This window comes from Palaemon carinicauda, chromosome 45, assembly GCF_036898095.1.
Source record: "Palaemon carinicauda isolate YSFRI2023 chromosome 45, ASM3689809v2, whole genome shotgun sequence".
NCBI classification, from domain to species: domain Eukaryota; kingdom Metazoa; phylum Arthropoda; class Malacostraca; order Decapoda; family Palaemonidae; genus Palaemon; species Palaemon carinicauda.
Window position 1 is genome coordinate 1,830,267 of NC_090769.1, and position 19,218 is coordinate 1,849,484.

At 40.7% G+C, this 19,218-nt stretch overlaps 1 protein-coding gene across 1 annotated transcript in view; it reads right to left on the minus strand.

The window, feature by feature from the left end:
* Positions 1 to 18,882, minus strand: part of LOC137634766 (Golgi apparatus protein 1-like) — an 86,069-nt gene extending 67,187 nt beyond the window's left edge. Inside the window, exons 1-4 of the mRNA XM_068367288.1 lie at positions 18,384 to 18,882; positions 13,981 to 14,019; positions 13,205 to 13,366; positions 9,866 to 10,092 (exon numbers count right to left, since the gene is read on the minus strand). Coding sequence (XP_068223389.1) covers positions 9,866 to 10,092; positions 13,205 to 13,366; positions 13,981 to 14,019; positions 18,384 to 18,665 — 710 coding nt within the window. The 5' untranslated portion in view covers positions 18,666 to 18,882. The remainder of the gene's footprint in view (positions 1 to 9,865; positions 10,093 to 13,204; positions 13,367 to 13,980; positions 14,020 to 18,383) is intronic.
* Positions 18,883 to 19,218: the final 336 nt, after the last annotated feature.

Below are 19,218 nucleotides of genomic sequence, written 5' to 3' on the forward strand. Positions count from 1 at the left end.
TGCTCGGATAGTCTGAGAGAGACATTCCCCTGCCTGGAATGAGAGAGCCGATGGTGGAATTGAGAGAATCTCAATCATCCCGGTATCTCTACTACAAGATGTGAAGGTGTGAAAATGCGTCCCCTGCTGGTTAGGATGAAGTCGACGCGCAACGGGCGACTTGGCAGGAGCTGTAGGATCTGAAGAGGGGCCAGACTAAGGCCCTTAAGCCTGCCTGAATGATGGAGAGGTATCCTTCAGGTCTTGACCATAGGCCTGGACCGGAACATGCCCCCCCCCCCTTTCCTTTGACGAGTCCGAGAACCGCATCAAGAATGTGGGGAAAGGACGAGAATATCCACTACCATCAAGAGGCTCCATAGGTCAACACCCATTGCAGGTTTAATAGTTCCGCTGGTCCCATAGGGCCAGGGAGTCCGGTTAAACATTGCCTGAAGCCACCGGGACTTGGATCGCCCCACATGGAACTTATCCTGAGGCGACCGTTCGGACTATAGACGGGTCAATGAGGAAAGAAGAACTAGGAAACGTTCCAAGGTAGGGCTGAAAGCTCTGCTTGACTGAGAACAGGTACTGCGACTCTCCTCAGTCTTGCCACAGTCAACCGAAAGGAAGGCTCGGAGGATGCGGTAACAGAATCTGGCGTCCCCAGGTGGTCACCCATCCAAGTACCGACGTTGCTTAACCTCGCTGGACGGACGAGAAGCGGGGTTTCCAATGTGGTAAGGCGGTTGACTCAAAATCATGGCCAGATACTCCAGATGTTGAGGCAGAGGAAGAGAAGGCTCTAAGCAAAATACCATGAGCCCACACTCATGGTCACATTCCGGAAGCTAGTCCCGGCGCTGAAGAAGGTCGAAACCCGAGCCTACCGGAGTTGACCAGCCCTCCAAACAGCAGAGGAGGCGGAAGCCTGCACCTGAGCGGCCAAGAGGAAGGCAGGGAGAGTTCTCTGGGGAAACAAACCTGCTATGCCACGGCGGGATAGCCACACTGCATCATAAGCAGGAATACTTGCAGTCTAGGCTGAATTCGACGAGCACCCTGGAAGATGGATGGAATGGAAACTGAAAGTACCCGTCCTTCCGATCCAGGGTTAAAGGAGTCCTGTCGCCTCGTTACCAGTCTGATCGATTCTGCTGGTCTACGCTGGCCGAAGTTTGTTCGACAAACTTGATCAGGATTGAGAGGTCGACTATGGACATCCCCTCTCAGATCCTTCCTTACAAGAAAGGATCGACTGAGGGGACCGGGGGTGAAGCCGTCGATGATCCTAAGGAAGACCTTCGCCTAAGGTATGGATCATTCTGCCCAACCGGGCAACTCTGCTGACGCTATGGCATAGAGGTTCAGAGACACTGAATTCGCTGACAGAGACAGCAGGCGCGATATCCTTGGCTACTCACAGAGATTGTGCGGGAATGGGCATCGGGAAGCTGTCTTTCGGATGAGTAACCTTAAGCATCCTCCCAGCGAAAAAACCTGCAATCCTAGAGTTCGTGAACTCCTTTTAGGCCTATGCCCCCCCGGGGGAATCTCCCGTGCCATCTGTTCCTGACAGGAGGAAACTGCAATTGGACACCTTGTCCCAGTTGTCGTAGCCGATAACTTAGGCCGACGTGGTTGAAAGAAAAGGGCGCTGGAGCCCTGCAGAGTCTGGAAGAAAGCGCCTTGGAGGAGTGAAACCGGAAGTCGATTTACTCCGCACAGCAGCTGTCTAAGTCTCTGTCCTTGGGCACAGACAAAACTCTTCTCAAGGATGGAAGGGTGTATGAGGTCGTCGACCTCCACAGATGAGACACCCGAAGGAAGCCTTCAGTCAGCGCGTCCAGATGGTACAACATCGAGCTTGTCCGCAAGTAGATACTTAACGACGAAAGGCCAAGGTGTCTGAGCTCGAGAGGAGGAAAGTACCCTTGATCTTCCTGTAGCTTCCTTGAACCAAACCTCGGGCCGTAACCGAGGAGGGAAAGAACCTGGTAAGCTCCCAGAGGAAGAGGTAAGCAGTCACCCCTTGTCCGATGGAGAAATCTTGAACGGAAAGCCCCCCCGCCAAAAATCCTTCCAGGGCAGGAGAAGGAGAGAGTACTCGTACAGGAGAGGGGACCCTCGAGACCGACCACTTGGGAACCAACTTCGCCCTGGGGGAAGTCACCACGAAGTCCACTCCTCTCTTTCTCTTCAGCGTAGGAGAGACAGCCGCTGGTTTGTTACCCTGGCCGGCGAGTACTGGTTTCATAACCCTCATTAACGCCCGTGCCAGCGGACCAAACCATGTCTGCTGCTCCAAGGACACAGAGTCCGAAATCCTCGCTAAGGTGAAAGGGATCGGGCGATCCTTTGGAGTGGACCCGACGGTACCTGCCTGAAAAGAAGGTGGGGAAGAATGCTGTACTGACCTGTCTTCGTCCTGCACTACCAACCTGTGCTTGGATGGAGGTGATCCCGAGTGCCGTCTAGGAGCACGCGTCCCTGCTGCTACCACCGGCTGTGGAATTCGCCGCGAACTATGGTCGCGCGAGGGCGAACGGTTGCGCAAAGGCGAACAGTCGCGCAAAGGCGAATGGTCGCGCGGGCGCGCAGGCGAGCGGTCGCGCGGGCGAGCGATCGCGCGGGCGCGCGGGCGAGCGATCGCGCGGGCGAGCGATCGCGCGGGCGCGCAGGCGAGCGATCGCGCGGGCGAGCGATCGCGCAGGCGAGTGGGCAGGTAAATGAACACGTGTCCGAGGCGACGAACGCAAGCGATGGCGTGACGGCGAGGGATCGTGCTGCCGCGTAGGTGAAGAAGATCGCTGGCGATAATGACCGCGTGATGGTAAGCGATGGCGAGCAGCATGTGTAGGTGAATGATCGCGTGAAAGGGTGCGATGGTGATCAGCATCCGCAGGAGGGCGATCGTTCAGGGTTGTGCGATGAGGAGCAGCATGCGTAAGCGGGCAATCGTGCAGGGTTGTGCGATGGCGAGCAGCATGCGCAGGTGTATGATCGCGTGAAAGGGTGCGATGGTGATCAGCATCCGCAGGAGGGCGATCGTTCAGGGTTGTGCGATGAGGAGCAGCATGCGTAAGCGGGCAATCGTGCAGGGTTGTGCGATGGCGAGCAGCATGCGCAGGTGAATGATCGCGTGAAAGGGTGCGATGGTGATCAGCATCCGCAGGAGGGCGATCGTTCAGGGTTGTGCGATGAGGAGCAGCATGCGTAAGCGGGCAATCGTGCAGGGTTGTGCGATGGCGAGCAGCATGCGCAGGTGAATGATCGCGTGAAACGGTGCGATGGTGATCAGCATCCGCAGGAGGGCGATCGTTCAGGGTTGTGCGATGAGGAGCAGCATGCGTAAGCGGGCGATCGTGCAGGGTTGTGTGATGGCGAGCAGCATGCGCAGGTGAATGATCGCGTGAAAGGGTGCGATGGTGATCAGCATCCGCAGGAGGGCGATCGTTCAGGGTTGTGCGATGAGGAGCAGCATGCGTAATCAGCATCTGCAGTTGAGGGTCGCGCGATGGCGATCAGCATCCGCAGTTGAGGGTCGCGCGATGGCGATCAGCATCCGCAGTTGAGGGTCGCGCGATGGTGATCAGCATCCGCAGTTGAGGGTCGTGCGATGGCGATCAGCATGCGCAGGTGAGCTAGTAGCTGGCGAACCATGTTCCTTCAGAAGTGTTGGAGAACGTTGGCGTGCCAGCTGTAACACACGTGGGCGATCCGGAGATCGCTGGCGAGCTGATGATCGCTGGCGAGCTGATGATCGCTGACGAGCTGATGATCGCTGGCGAGCTGATGATCGCTGGCGAGCTGATGATCGCTGACGAGCAGAAGGCTACGCGTGGAAGCCTGCGCAAAGAAGAAGTCCTTGACCCCGACCTGAACCGAAGTTCTAGATCGCGAGGGCGAACGTGGGCACACAGGGCACGTAACAGGAACCGCAGGGAAGATCATCTTGAAAGCGCTGACGAACAGGAGAGCGCTGATGAGCAGAAGGGCGCGCAGGGAAACCCTGACACGCAAGGGAAGAACCCCCGTGGGGGCAACCCTTTGCCCCGAAGGAATCGTTGTCCGCCGGGAGACTGATGTCCGTCGGAAGACCGCTGTCCGTCGGGCAGACCGTTGTCTGTCGGGAAGACCGTTGCCCGTCGGAAGACGAGATCAGACTGCTGTCCATCTGCACCAAGGCGGAAGATCGAGAAAAAAAGGAGTGTAGGCTGCAAACGGAGATCCAAAAGGGCGCCTCAAGCACCCTTATAGAGAGATGAGAGGCCCTTACGACGAGACGGACGGAGGGCCTTACGGCGAGGGAGGCCAACAGCAACAGCAACAGAAGAAACCTCCGAAGAGGAGTCTCTATGAGTGTACTCTCTCGCGAACGAAAGAGAAACACTTCGAGGAAGAGACTGGTCAGCCAGTGACCTAAAAGGAGCAATCCTCCGAAGAGGAGCTCCTGCAGTTGCCCAGCCCCTTGAGCGAAACTGCAGGTGCGACCGCTCAGCACCAAGAGCATAGTCGCACGAAAAAAAGGCAAGAGAAGAACCCCCCAAAAGGGGAAAAACTCAAGCCTGGACAGGAAAAACTTCCCTCGGAAGGAAAGTTATCCGCCCAAGGAGGCAAGCCTCCTGACTGTTCTAAAATGAACTTGAGAGCTGTCCTTCGACACGGGAGTACTACCAGTAGGAGACACGCCCCTGACGAAAATACAAGGGGGGAGGCAGCAACAGCCGAATCCCCAGGACTCAACCAGACAGCTCACACCGTTGCTATATTACAGAAACAAACTAGATCGGTAACTGTAAAAAAATAAAACAAATAATATTAGTACACATTCATTCCCCCGGGAAGGCTCCGAAGAGGAATCCCGAGGGAAAGGAACAAGAATTACACAACAGGCACGTGCCCTCACAACCACTTACAATCGCGGAAGGAGAGCTGTAACCAAAACAGAATTATAACAATTATAATTATGTAACTATGTAATTATGTAATTAAAAAATGAATGAACACTAAAGAAAGAACGAAAACCCCGAAAGGAATCGTTCTACAAGCTGAAAAAAACAACTACAGTAGGGTCCCGAATTATGCGAGAATTTGGTCGATTAATGACCTCGTGTAAATGGAAAATCGCGAATTTCGAAACACACAACTAACAGAAATAATTCCATTGTGGCCATGGCAACCAGCAATTTGCCTATTCAAATGTGTTTACTACCCATTTCCAATACTTTCTTTGTACTATACTGTATTTCTTTATAATATAAAATTGTTTTTGTAAATAAATAAAACATTTAATATACTTTAAAGTTCTAATAACTTGAAAAATTGTTAAAATTACAACCAGGATAGGTGTAAACACCATATATTTCCCGTTATAACACAACCCAAAATACAGACAAATTTTAATGTTTGTCATATCTATTGTATAATACAACTGGTGAATAGCAAACCCTTCACTCTATAGACTAGCTTGTTGTATGATTGAAAATCCAGAATTATCAAAATAAAGGCGATTTTATATCATGCGTTTCCTAAACACGCTAAAAAGCACAATAGAAAACGACAACCAATGTTTTGTTTACGTTTATCTCTGATCACAACGAAGAAACAGACGCATTTATACATCTGTGTTTTTGAATTGACAGCAATTTTACCAAGTATAGATTATATGTTGAATTTGTTATTACCAATGTTCTAATTATATTTTATTAGAACTTTCAAATAAATGAAATGAATGCCATTTATGAAAAGTTTTTCTTTATGATGCCGCCTGAAACGGAAACCTTCCATTTGTTTACGCTCCATCTTCGATCATAATAAACAAACGAATGCATTAAACACACATGATCTAAGTCATAACTAATGATATTACAAACATTTAGTAAACATTATGTTATTACAAATATTTTACTTACCGTATCCATATAAATTCCTAAATTCGTAGCAAAGCTGGATTTTTTTTTTTCCTTATGCGTTTAATCCACAATAGCAAACTGCCGCTAATGACAGAGTGATAACTTACGATAATTCTAAACTGTTACGAAAGATAATTGTCCTTTCCATATAAAAAATACTTTTCCTAACTTCAGTTATAAGTCAACTTGTACCCACCACAATTATGGATCCATATGCAAAAAAAGGTAAAAGAAGAAAGTACTAGGCCTATTTTTAAAGTCACCGAACAATTAGGTTACCGCTATAACGTTCGATGTGAGAGAGAGAGAGAGAGAGAGAGAGAGAGAGAGAGAGAGAGAGAGAGAGAGAGAGAGAGAGAGAGAGAGATGGTTTTAAAGTACTAAACAATAAATATGATAGGTTATAACACATTGGTGTTTATGTAATATTAACTGTATAGATGGTTTGAATAAGTTAAGAAATGGTGTAAACAATTCTTTGTTATTGTATTCGCGCGGAAGCTAGACATCAGCTGATGTGATCACAGCCAAAAGTAAAACAAAAATAAGTTAGCAATACTCGATTTTTAAAACACACCCGAAATTTAACAACATAAGTACATGTTTTATTATAGCGCAATTGACATTTAAAGAGTAAAAATTTTCTGGAATAGAATGGTGTTTCCTAAAAAATAGTGGTTTGCGGACGAAATCGGTTACCGTATTTTAAGCTATGATTGAAATGGATGTATACACGGTATAATTTTTTCGTTTTGTATTTAATTGACACTTCAAGAAAACCGATTTTGGTTTCTTCATCTATTTGTAAGTACTGTATTGTATAACGAGAGAGAGAGAGAGAGAGAGAGAGAGAGAGAGAGAGAGAGAGAGAGAGAGAGAGAGAGAGAGAGAGAGAGAGAGAGAGAGAGAGATATTATGACGCAGAAGGTTACAGACCTAGAACAGGGGAGGATGAAGGTGGGGGAGTGATGAGATAGGCTGGGTGGACTCGCAGGGGAGACGGTAGGAGACGGGGGAAGGGGGGATTTGGTTGCCAGTGGCTAAAAATAGATTCTGAAAGACGGTAAAGGGAAATACGAATCCCATCGAATAAACAGAATAAGGAAAGGGAATAAGATCCAGAGGAATAATAGATATAATGGAATGAAAATGACTAGATGGTGTTAGTTGTGATAAGAAATAATTTAGATATTTGAAATAAGAGTGTCTGATGAGGTATAGAAGGAATTCGTGATAAATATAGAGGAATATCAAAGGATACAGTTAGTTTGCATTAAAGGGTTTGTTATCGTTTATCGGCAGTGAATAGCCTAAACTTCGGTAACGAGTCGTCAATATTTTGTCATATTCTAAACAGTATACATTTGATTTGCAAACATTGGTTTTGTAGAGTAGACGGTAAAATAAAATCTAGAGAGAGAGAGAGAGAGAGAGAGAGAGAGAGAGAGAGAGAGAGAGAGAGAGAGAGAGAGAGAGAGAGAGGGAGAGAGATTTCTGCCATCAAATCTCTCTCTCTCTCTCTCTCTTCTGCCATCAAATCTCTCTCTCTCTCTCTCTCTCTCTCTCTCTCTCTCTCTCTCTCTCTCTCTCTCTCTCTCTCTCTAGATTTTATTTTACCGTCTACTCTACAAAACCAATGTTTACAAATCAAATGTATAGCCTACTGTTTGAAATATGACAAAATATTGACGACTCGTTACCGAAGTTTAGGCTATTCACTGCCGATAAACGAACCCAGTCTACTCGTGAAAACCTTGAACGCCCAGAGGGAAAAATAAGGCTTTTAAATATACTGTACTAAACAAAAATAATGCTTTAATATACCATCATTAACACTACCATTACAATTATCGTAAGGTTGGAGAAAGATAAAGATTGCCGAGAACGTAACCACATTTCTGTTTACATTTTGTCAGCTGGACTCGCACAGTTAACAGTTGATTTCATTGTTGATGTGGAATTTTATCCTTAAATAGGCTATTCATTATGAAATTATGTTAATGAAATGTAATGTTAATATTGTTTTGTAACATTTATTATAAATCACCGTATTTAGGGCTACCAATATACTTGAAAAGACTATAGATTTGATACATTTTGTAGTGCTTGACTCGCGAACTAACAGCCTCGCGGATACAGAAAATTTATTTTTGAAAAATAGCGATCGCGGAAAAGGGGAATCGTGTAATTCGAACACGCTTAATTCGGGACCCTACTGTACAATTAGATTCATAACTAATTGATACAAACGTACGCGTAGCAACCCCCCACACGGAAAGGAAGCTAGGCTACAAGGGCGTAGTAACACGTAGTAAAAGGGTGAACGACCTCAAGAGAGAGAGAGAGAGAAAGACATAAGTCAAACTCGATCGCCACCCATAAAATACGCCGTGGTGGCCTAACTGCCGAGGCCTCCACGTAGATATCGTACACTACACACACACATCTGAAAAGGAAACTTACTTATTTCTATACTCAAATATATATACAAACATGAAAACATGTTTACATATATATTGAGTAAAAGAAAAGTAAGCGATTAAGTAAAGACAAAACAGACAATGGCTGCCAAGCGAGGACCAAGACAGAGACGTCTGTCACAGTCCGAGCCAAAAGTGAAAGTGAGTATTCACGTGTGTGTGAGGGGGAGGAGGGGTAGCTAGCTACCACTCCCCTACCCCCCCGCTAACTAGCGCGGGGGGTAATACACCCTCGTTAAATTCTAATGGCTCGCCATTTCAGCTACGCTAAAAGTAATAACCCTTTGTAAATAGCGTGGTTTGTATTTCGGTTACGGAACAAACAGATTTTTCACACAACCACTGAACCATGCGATTCTGAAGGAAAATTCTTACCATTCATATCATTGTAATTCTTCAAAATAACAGTTCTTCCACACAATTTCCACCATTACATATCATGTTCTATACAAAATAACTAGTTATTACAATGCATTCCTCAAGAATTTATAAATATGTTGTAATCCAACCTGAATATAACACTTTTCATTCACAAAATTGAGGATAAAAAATAATCTGTAAGGTTTCCTGACGTTAGGATCTAATTTTCATCAACTATTCTAAACACATGGGGAGGACACGATACTACATGTTCTCGAAATGACAACCGATGCTCCGGTCATACCAGCAGTCACTAATCCTCTCAGCATTGAAGTATTTAGTCCTAACTGTCCTCCTACGCCGTCTCCAGATCCTTACTGTGATCCTACACAATTAAATTCAAATAAGACTTTCTTCTCCTAATCAATACTATCTCTACTCTAATCCCGCTTAACCTCTAAGTAGCACTTTTTTCTACAAGTTGAACACTGTGTGGATCAAAAAGTTGTAAAGAAAATGTAGAAATAAAAAATTCTTTCCAAAAATTTCCTGATCATGCAAACGGAGTCAACACATGCTTTACAAACTTAGGAGACATACCACAAAGCTGAATATGGAAGGACTGCCACAAATCACTCAATACAACATAAAAAAGGCACAAAATGAAAGCTGTTCAGGGTGCGACTATGTTTGTTGTGCGACCAGTTGGAAGGGAAAGATGAGAACAAGGGAAACCATGTACTGGCAGCCACATGTAGTCGTGAAGTAACGCTAGGCAGCAATTGTACCAATGGGGAGGACTGCAGAAATTGTTTAATTGACATTTATAAGTTGAGACTGTCATCTCTAGTTGGGAGACCAAAATGAAGTTCTGAAAGATTCATTACAATAATAGAACTTATATATTTCTTCAGGGTGAGTGAAGAACTAGTATTTTACCCTTCCAGTTATTCCTTTTTTCATTTAGGCCTTGTAATTATTATTAAACCTTATGGGTATTATTTAGCTGAATATTTCTTTTGTCAAAGTAAAACTTTATCAAAAGAATATTCCCTGTAAACAAGAATGGTACAAGGACTGATTATAAAAGCTAAAAAAAATAAATCTTCATATTAACATCACACTTACCTCAATATTTGCTTATGGCATTCACGACCAAGCTCCCTGGCATTCTTGGTAAGGCACTCAATAGTTGACCCTTGTGAGTGAGGGCTAGCTTCCTGCAGCTTTTGTACTCTTCCACACTTGAAATTGTCAATCTCATCTTTGCAATCATTGACCATGTTTTCCACCAATCGGTAGTCACTAAAAACTATGGCTGCCATGCGTAACAGATATTGTCTACATCTATCATCCTGAAAAGCAATACAGATGTTTGTGGCAATAAAGTAAAACTGAGGCAAGTTATAGCATCAGCTCAAACATTTAGAGATTAGAAATTCCATAAATTATTCCTAAATTTTGTGTGTAAAAAGAGTCACTTTGAGTCTTCTTTCAAATGTTGAAGTGGATATCCCTAGTTTTTTTTTTTTATCAACAACAATCAGCCATAGACAAGGTTGGCAAACGATGTATTCCCACAATTACATTTGACAGGACTGTATTTCCAGAACTGCTATAGCACCATCAGAAGTGGCTCCAGTCTCCAACAAATTGGCAACGTAGTTACAATGATACCACCAGTAAAATAAATTGTCCCTAAAAATAAAAGTGTATATTGATATGTTTAAACCTATATTTATATGAAAACCAAAATTGATTTTTCTTAATAATTCTATTGTTTGTGGTCTTCAAACGTCCCAAACAACACAACTCTTGAATATAAGATAGAAAAAGAACAGTGTTAACATTAAGCATGAATAACCCATATTAACAAGTCCAGAGTCATCAAATGTCTCACTTTACAATAGGTCTTAATAGTAAGCTGCAAGAATTCAAAAGGGGCTTAAAGAAAGGGTATGTTTGAATAAGCAAGGATTTGTATAGAGATCAAGATTCGCCTTAATAAAAAAAAAAAAAATTTCAACATGCTGTATATGCATCACTCATACAGACCCTGGATTACAATTTAGACCAAGAGGTTTGAGCTGTTGAATGTCTCTGAGTTAAAAGTTGCAACCTATAGGGTCCACAGAGAGGATCAGCTAAGGACACAAGGCTGTGATAGAAACAGTCATGAAAGAATGAATGGAATCCCTAATTGTAAACTTGGGGTCTTGAGAAATAATTTAATGCTGTTAAATAAAATCATTAACAGTTTAAATTTGGCTGCTTGCAATCCTTTAATTCTTCTAAAGAAGGGTTAAGCACTTAAAAATTATGAGAGGTGTGCTAAGTAACCCAGGAAGTCTATGTTTCTATATATGCCATAAATGAGAGATGGATAACGAAATCTACGATGCAGTCTTTTCTTAAGACCTAAGAGAAATAGGTACTATTTGTCTCTGCTAGTACCATTCCTAGTGATAGACATCCAGCCAATCATGTACTTACTGTAATATCATTGTATTATCATCCTTTACATAAAAATTACAAAGGATTATTTACATCTCCATGAATTTCTCATTAAATTCATGGTGACATTAGCATGACACTTAAACACAAACACTAAAGATATAATTGAACAATGCAGGTTAAACATCCATCACACTGAAAAACTAATACAAAGATGATCAAATACAGGACCACATAAAAATAGTGTATTCCTGTGTAACATAATTCACGATGAAGTAGTAAGCATGTTAATACTTGCCAAAGGTTAATGATGCTTGCTCATTAACACCTAGACAAGGAAAAACTAGTAACTCAAAATTTAAAGACTACAGATCTCGAGACTTTGCCCGAAGACACTAGAATTAAAACATAAAAACCCTAATCAATAAATCTGGCCAAAATCTTGTAAAATGCAGTTAACTAAGTTATCAATATGTAATATACTCTTCTTGCTTATTCGACATTAATATCACCATAAAATACAAACCAATAAAAAATACCCCAAAACCATATTAGAAAAAATTTGAAACAGACAACAATGTTCTCCCAAACGACAAAGCTAATTACTTGCAAATAATTCAACGTTAACAAGCACATGGGAAACCTTGTTACATGGGTTAATGTTATCGTTACGCTCATCACCTAACAAATTAGGAAGGTAATAGGATTAAACGATTAATTTTCTAAATTATCTTATAGACAATTATGCTAAACATACTACTGCCTAGGGAATTCTTTTTAGCAGTTAACAATGCTGTGGTCAAACAAAAAGTGAAACAGTTGACTGCTTCAAAAGTGAAGATACAGATGCTATTCAGGAATATTAATGCTGTCTTCTGTCTCTTAAAGAAAATACTGCAGTATCAAGGACAATCAAAGATCAAGACTGTAGACTGCATATGAATAATGGGTCAGTAAAGAAACAACTGTTAGACTGTATAATGAAGATTACCTGAATCAACAAATCAAGACCCAAATTCTTAAATATTCATAGAAATGAAAAGGGATGAGGAAACAGGTTATAATAATGTTTTCAGTCATTGCTGTTTTTTTTTTTTTCAAGAATAAAGCTGTCACCACTTAATGCTTCCCAATTGAATCTATCTACCTGCGTCTATAATGTTCAAATACCCAAAATCCTCTTGTTGAAGTATTCCAGGTAAAACCCTGTTTTCAAGGATGGTTTTCTTTGAAAGTTCAGGAATGCTCGAAGAAAATAAGAAAGGGATAATATATAACATGGATATCTATGAATATAAAAAAAGAGACTTGAGGATCATAAACCACCTAGATGATTTCCAACTACTATACTGTTTAAGGAGCTAACCAGTTTTTAAGGACTGAACTGTAGGTGGGGATAACTGAGGGGGGGGGGGGGGGGGGGGGCAAACCTGCCTCAACTTGGTGCCGGTCCCAAGCCCAGGTAAATGGGGAGGGTTGGCGGCCGGAAAGGCATCCGGCCATGAAAAATTAGCCAAAACAAATATGGCCAGTGAAAATTGTGAAAATGAAATTAATGCTAGGGCGCTCCCCGTAGGCGACGTGTTGGGACCTCGCCTGATCCTGTATCAAGGATGACCTTCGATCAAAGGGATTAACCGGTGATGAAGTGTGGGACAGAGGTAGATGGAGAACGCTGGCCAGAAACATCGACCCCACATAGAAGTAGGAAAAGATGCAGACAAAGAAGACTGTAGGCGGGGATATCGGTAAAGATTAAATCAGCCCTAAACTTGGGTATTTGCTTGAAATGACACTCAAAAGTCATTGAACTATTAACTTCCTACTTGATAGGGAAGGTAAACCTAATGGTACCTAATAATAAGGATTGATAGTGGATATCTGGAGTACTGTAAATATCATTAACCTTAACAGTAACTTGTCACAATTTTTTTTTTAAATACCAAAGGCTTACAAACAGTATTGATTTTAATTTTTTTCCAAAAAAGTTTACAAAAGATCATAAATTCTTACTCTCAATTGTTCAACAACTTCACTGAGGCACGATATTGTGTGACCTGGAGTAGAGAGCTGCTTACAATCCGGATACTGGTTTAACTCTCCTTCACATACGCTTTTGGCTAAATCTTCAATTCGGCCACTTTTTGTTAGGTTCACCTTATAGTTCCATAAAAGCTGTAATAGAGAGAAAGATATTGTAATTCTTAAATGCAGTAAACAAAATATGTAAAAAGCTGATTTAACAGGCTGACATAAGTCTTTTTATAGCCATAAATGAATTATCTGTTCTAATGTAAATGTTTTTTAAAACATTTTATTTTAATTTTTCATTACTTCTTATATCATTTATTCATTTCCTTATAGCATCTTCTTTTCCAACTAGGGTTGTAGCTTAGCTAGTAATAATAATAACAATAATAAACTAATATTTCAAAAAATTATCACCGAAGCATTCATGGTCTAGAGACAAAGCAATATAAATACTTATACATAATATGCTGTATACAAATTTTTCCAAATTATATAATTTTGTGGACACAGCATCTTATATATTAGAGCCATAATTTCCTTCTCTACAATTTTATCTTTACCCTTTCATGGAAAAACAGAAATCATTACTATACTATCATTATACAAATTAGTTAAATTCATATCTATCAAGATTTCAATTACATTACAGAACAGTATATCTCACAAAATAAATTCAATTTGCAATGGTTTAGTCTACTATGTAGCCAGAGTAAAACACACAAGGCCTATTAAACAAAAACTATGAACAAAATACTTACATGACTGCATTTATCACTGACAATTTCCTGTATGTCCCTCTGAAAAGAAAAGTTGGTATCAATTTCATTTCCACCAGGCAAACGAGACGATGAGTGTCTTGAGTTTAACATAAAAGCTATGATACACCAACATACAAAATACAAGAAGAATAATGTAATACTAGTTAGATGATTACCAGGCATGACCATACTGTAAAGTAAACAGTTCTATTCACTTTGCTCCATAAAACCTTCAAAGATACTTTACTGAATTGAAATAATAACAACTATTTGGTTCCACAAGGAAATTAAATTTCCTTTATTTAGGAGCATTGAACAGTTTTGGAGTTTTGTTTACATTACTTAGAACAAACTCCATGTTAAAGACAATTATACATCCACATTATGTTAAAATATCTACTGTACTAGAAATTCTCAACCTGCCTTAAACCTGTACACTACATACTTATTTTTCAATCAGCTCATGAATGTACATACTGTACTGTACACATTATCCTCACAATACAGTAGTTTTATAAATGAACAGAAATTCGTTATTATCACTATATTATAACTTGTGAAATGTACTGGACATTCAGTTTATTGTGATAATTTAAAACAAAAAAGAAAGAAAACTAATTTGATAACATTAGGCAAACTGGCAATTACAGTATGCTGCATAATGCCTAAAAACGGATATAGTTCTTTTTATTAATATACTGAGAAGATTCTTTGTACCCTTGATGTAGCCTACATCAGTATGACTCATAGTTCATGATTAATTTTCAGAAAAAGACTAAGCATGTGAACATATGCTAGAAAAAAAAAATCTTCTCCACTTTCAAATTAACACTAGTAATTAAGATAAATTTACGTCCTTAACAAGAAAGACTACGTGGAGAGCAGGTGTCAAATGCCCAATTAGTTTGAGAAATAGCCAAGAGAAAATTATATACAGCAATAAAACAGAATATATATACAAGAGAGAGAGAGAGAGAGAGAGAGAGAGAGAGAGAGAGAGAGAGAGAGAGAGAGAGAGAGTGTGTGTGTGTGTGTGTGTGTGTGTGTGTGTGTGTGTGTGTGTGTGTGTGTGTGTGTGTGTGTGTGTGTGTGTGTGTGTGCACCAAGGCATTAGCATAGCCTGTTTACAAATATGAAGAACAATGACTCATGAAATATACTAGTCACTTTGTAATATGAAAATTCATCCACAGTAGGAAAAATATGATCTTATGAAATTGCCAGCTCTTAAAAGTAGCAAGATCCTGATCTCACAACAATAAAGAAAAGACTTGAAGTTTACATTGCTCTAAGCTAGCAATTATAAACGGGTAAAACACCAAGAGAATAACATGACATATCAAAGACTAGAAGGACAGGATCTGATAAAGGGAAATTTATAGTCTTAACTACATGAAACTGGAAGCCTTATGAATGTTTAAACCTTATGTTGGTTGTATTTATCGAGACATACTTCCAGCTGATACACTAGATGAGAGACCTACTCAGAAGCAATGCGTATTGGATGCCATGGACCAAAGCATGGTTATGGACAAAGGAAAATAAATACATATTAATGTCAGTTAAAAAGATACACTTAGCAATCAGAAGAGATATAACAGTGATACCTTTGAATACAAACGTTTCTGCATACGAAAATTTCATGATGCAAAACGAGATGCGAAGATTTTTCCAACTCATATTGCGTAAAATAATTTCATGATGCGAAACGAGATGCGAAGATTTTTCAGACTCATATTGCGTAAAATAATTTCATGATATGAAAAGTACAATAAGAGATCTGCCCAACCCAAAACTAATTTTAAAACTTACGAGACGTCAAACTGTAAACTCGCCACCCTTCACCCGCGCTCCCATTGGTTATCTCCCTACTCTGATGCTCGTTACCGCCATAAGATCCAGCACTCCTATTGGTCAGCATCTATCCCATCATGAATCCAAACATAGGCGTTCCTAGGCCAATTCTTTTCAGAAGCGCTATCGTTCACATTGAATTCGTGTTGGTGATTTCACTATCGTTCTTTTAGTTACTGTACTGTATCGTGTTGCGATATTAAATTCATATGTTATTAGCCATGGGTATATCCCTGTAATTTCCTTACACCTCAAGAACAAGCAAATGGCAAACAGAGTAGCCATAGAAACCATGATTGAAAATCCCATTTTCTAGACAGAACACTATCTCCAACCTGTTTGCAAATCTATAATAATACAGTTTTTATGTTGATTTTGCAATCAAGTACAAGTTTCAATCATACCCCGGTGGAATATGTTTTTTAGGAGTTTTATATATTTTCAAGTATTTTGGTCAGTTTTGATCATTATATTCTACTGGAAATTGACGTGGAAAATATGCCCTCGCTATACAATAAAACCTATTACTCCTCAGTACAATTGGATCTTAAAATTGTCTGAAACACATGAAAAGGCATCAGAAAAATATGACATGGTTACTAGGCCTGGTGCACGGTTACATATTTAACCCTTTCAAACCAATCAAAGCCTCATGTTTTCATTGGGGGTAATTTCTATTAGATATCGGGAGGGTAAACTTGCATATTAGTACGCTAACTCTAATGAAAAAAATAAGGCATACCTGATGTAGGTTATTTATAGATACCTTAAACACACCTGATGATATTTGTCGAAAACCAAAAATTTTCTAGTTACTTTATAAAAACTGAATTTTGACAGAGAAATAAATACAAATAAAACAACTTAACCTATACTGTGCCACCTAACCTTATACGTTATGTAGCCTCTGCTTATTCCACCTAGGGCTCTGCGTCCTTACCTTAACCAAAGCTACGTTGTATCCCTGTTTTATCATCCCTTGTGAAACATGGTTTTTCAAATGTAACTCCTTGTGTTTCAGCCATCGTTATAACTTGAAGAAGGGTAAGACTTTCCAACAGTTTACAACATCAAAACTCTATGTATGCAATAGTAACATATCGTGTGTGCTCCAGTAGGGAATCTATATATATTTGTTATTATCCCAACAATAGGTTTCTCCTCCAACGAGCAACACAAAAGAACCATTTTAAAATTTCTGGTCTAGAATCTCATTAACAGTGAAGGTAGGTGATTGGCCAAAAATAAACTAGAAAAGGCTCTAATTGGCCACTAAGAGTGGGACTGCAAATGGCGACTTATTCTAATAGTAGGAAAATTTAATGCTGAAGCACTGGGATTGTGATTCTTTGATTAGATTCAGTATCTTGGTTATCAGTTGACGAGTAGGCCTATTATGGGGTTTCAAAACAGTGCGTGTGATGAGAACTAGGGGTAACGTAGTTCAATGGGACAGGACAAGCTAAGAATACGGTAGTCTAAGTTGGAGGGGGGGGGGGGGGCCGGTTTACAGGCCCTTGGTAAGAATGAAAGGTAAGGTTATGGCTCCTAGTTTAGGTTAGGTGGGGAACCTTAAATTAGGTTGTGTTCTTGTATGTTTCCCTTGAAAAATTGGTTTTTAACAGTCAATCCCATTGAACAAAAAAAAGCTCTGAGATCTATTAGATTAAGTCAGTTCTAATCTCCTAACTAATACTGCACTATTTAGCACTAAAAAAGGGGAAGGGTATGATGTGTTACCCAAGTATTCCCAATGGAAATAAATGGGTCTATCAGTCTTATCACAATAAAAAAAAAAGAATATTTTACATCTTAAAATTAGTATTTACTAAAACCTCACCAGCTACATTACATATGCAGGTAATATTACGGTAGAGTTCCACCCAGCGCCATTACCGCTTGCCAGTACATAGCAGCTTGATGTTTCGATCACGTACAGCAGAGCAAATCCCATTAGATCTTGGTAATATTTCGATAAACTCTATTGGTTTTTGCTCGGCTGCGCGGGAGCCTTTGCATATCAGCGGCCAGTTCCTCACGTGTTGATTGAAAACGGTCATTAAATAACCTAAAGTTTCCCTACTAACCTAACCTATAAGCCGTATCCTTACCTACTTACCTAGCAGGGGGGCTAACGCCTCCCTGTGATCGCCCTTACAATGCCATATTCCAAGTTAGACATAATAATACATACAGGTGGCCACTATCATACATACACCTCGCTGTGCGCTAGCTTCTCTCGCAAAAAAACATTAATCTTTTATGTACTGACAAGCGGTAATGGTGCTGGGTGGGACTCTACCGTAATATTACCCATATGCATACCTCACTCATACTTTGACATCAAAGAAATCCAAATAACCTACCCTGCACTAGATGGTTATACCCTGAAATATTAGAAAATATGGCACCGGTAGATAATTTGGTCAATATTTACCGTAGTACAATGTTCTTAATAGAGAAAGCAAGTGCCCATGAAATTACACGTCGCAGTTAATTAAAATGGCCTAACCTAACCTAAGTTTAACACAACTTAGGACATTCCTTACCCTTTCGTTCTGAAAGCACTCGAGAACAGCAAAATTATTGCGGACATCATCTTTGCAAATGCGTTGAATGTCACTTTTGCAGTCGGGTTCCTCGAATATTTTCACGACAGTACTTCTACCGGTCACTTTCGAGGCAACTTGTCCCACAGGATTGCCGGGGACGTTGGTAGGGGTGTCCGCAGATTGTCCCGATGGCTTCCTCGCATCTACACAACGTATGCCTACTGGCAGCAGTAAGCTTACAAAACAGACAAACAACACTGCCTGGCGTGATGTGTCCATGACTGTTGAATCAAGTCTAATTTTTCCCGGAAGTATTACTGAATAGGCATCCTGCCATAGGCAAATACGTCACCACTCGATTGTTTTGATATGACAGCCGCGGTGATAACAACACCACTGTTGCCAAACCTTGATTAAGGTCTTTCCTTTCTTATATCAAATTTACTAGCAAGATCAAAGTAATCGAAAACAGACGGTACGCTCTCAAATATAAAAATTTAGTATATTAAACCGCTAATACTCTTCCTTGTTTAATGTAAAACTAATTTATTTTTTTTCAATTTTGGGAAGGTTTGAACGCAACTGGCACCACTGTAACAGACGACGTGTTGGGAGTTTCAAAACAAGGATAGTACAACCCAAGGTCGAGGCCTCTAGCCATATTACAATCCTTCCTAAATTTCCAATAAGAGTTTTTTTCTTGTAGGATACATATATCTTCTCTAGAAAACGTGGAAATCCATCTATCGTGGATGCTAAAACATTACAAATAAGTAACATTTCTACCATGAGAGACGAAATTGGTAAAGTTTTATTATAATGTAATGAAACA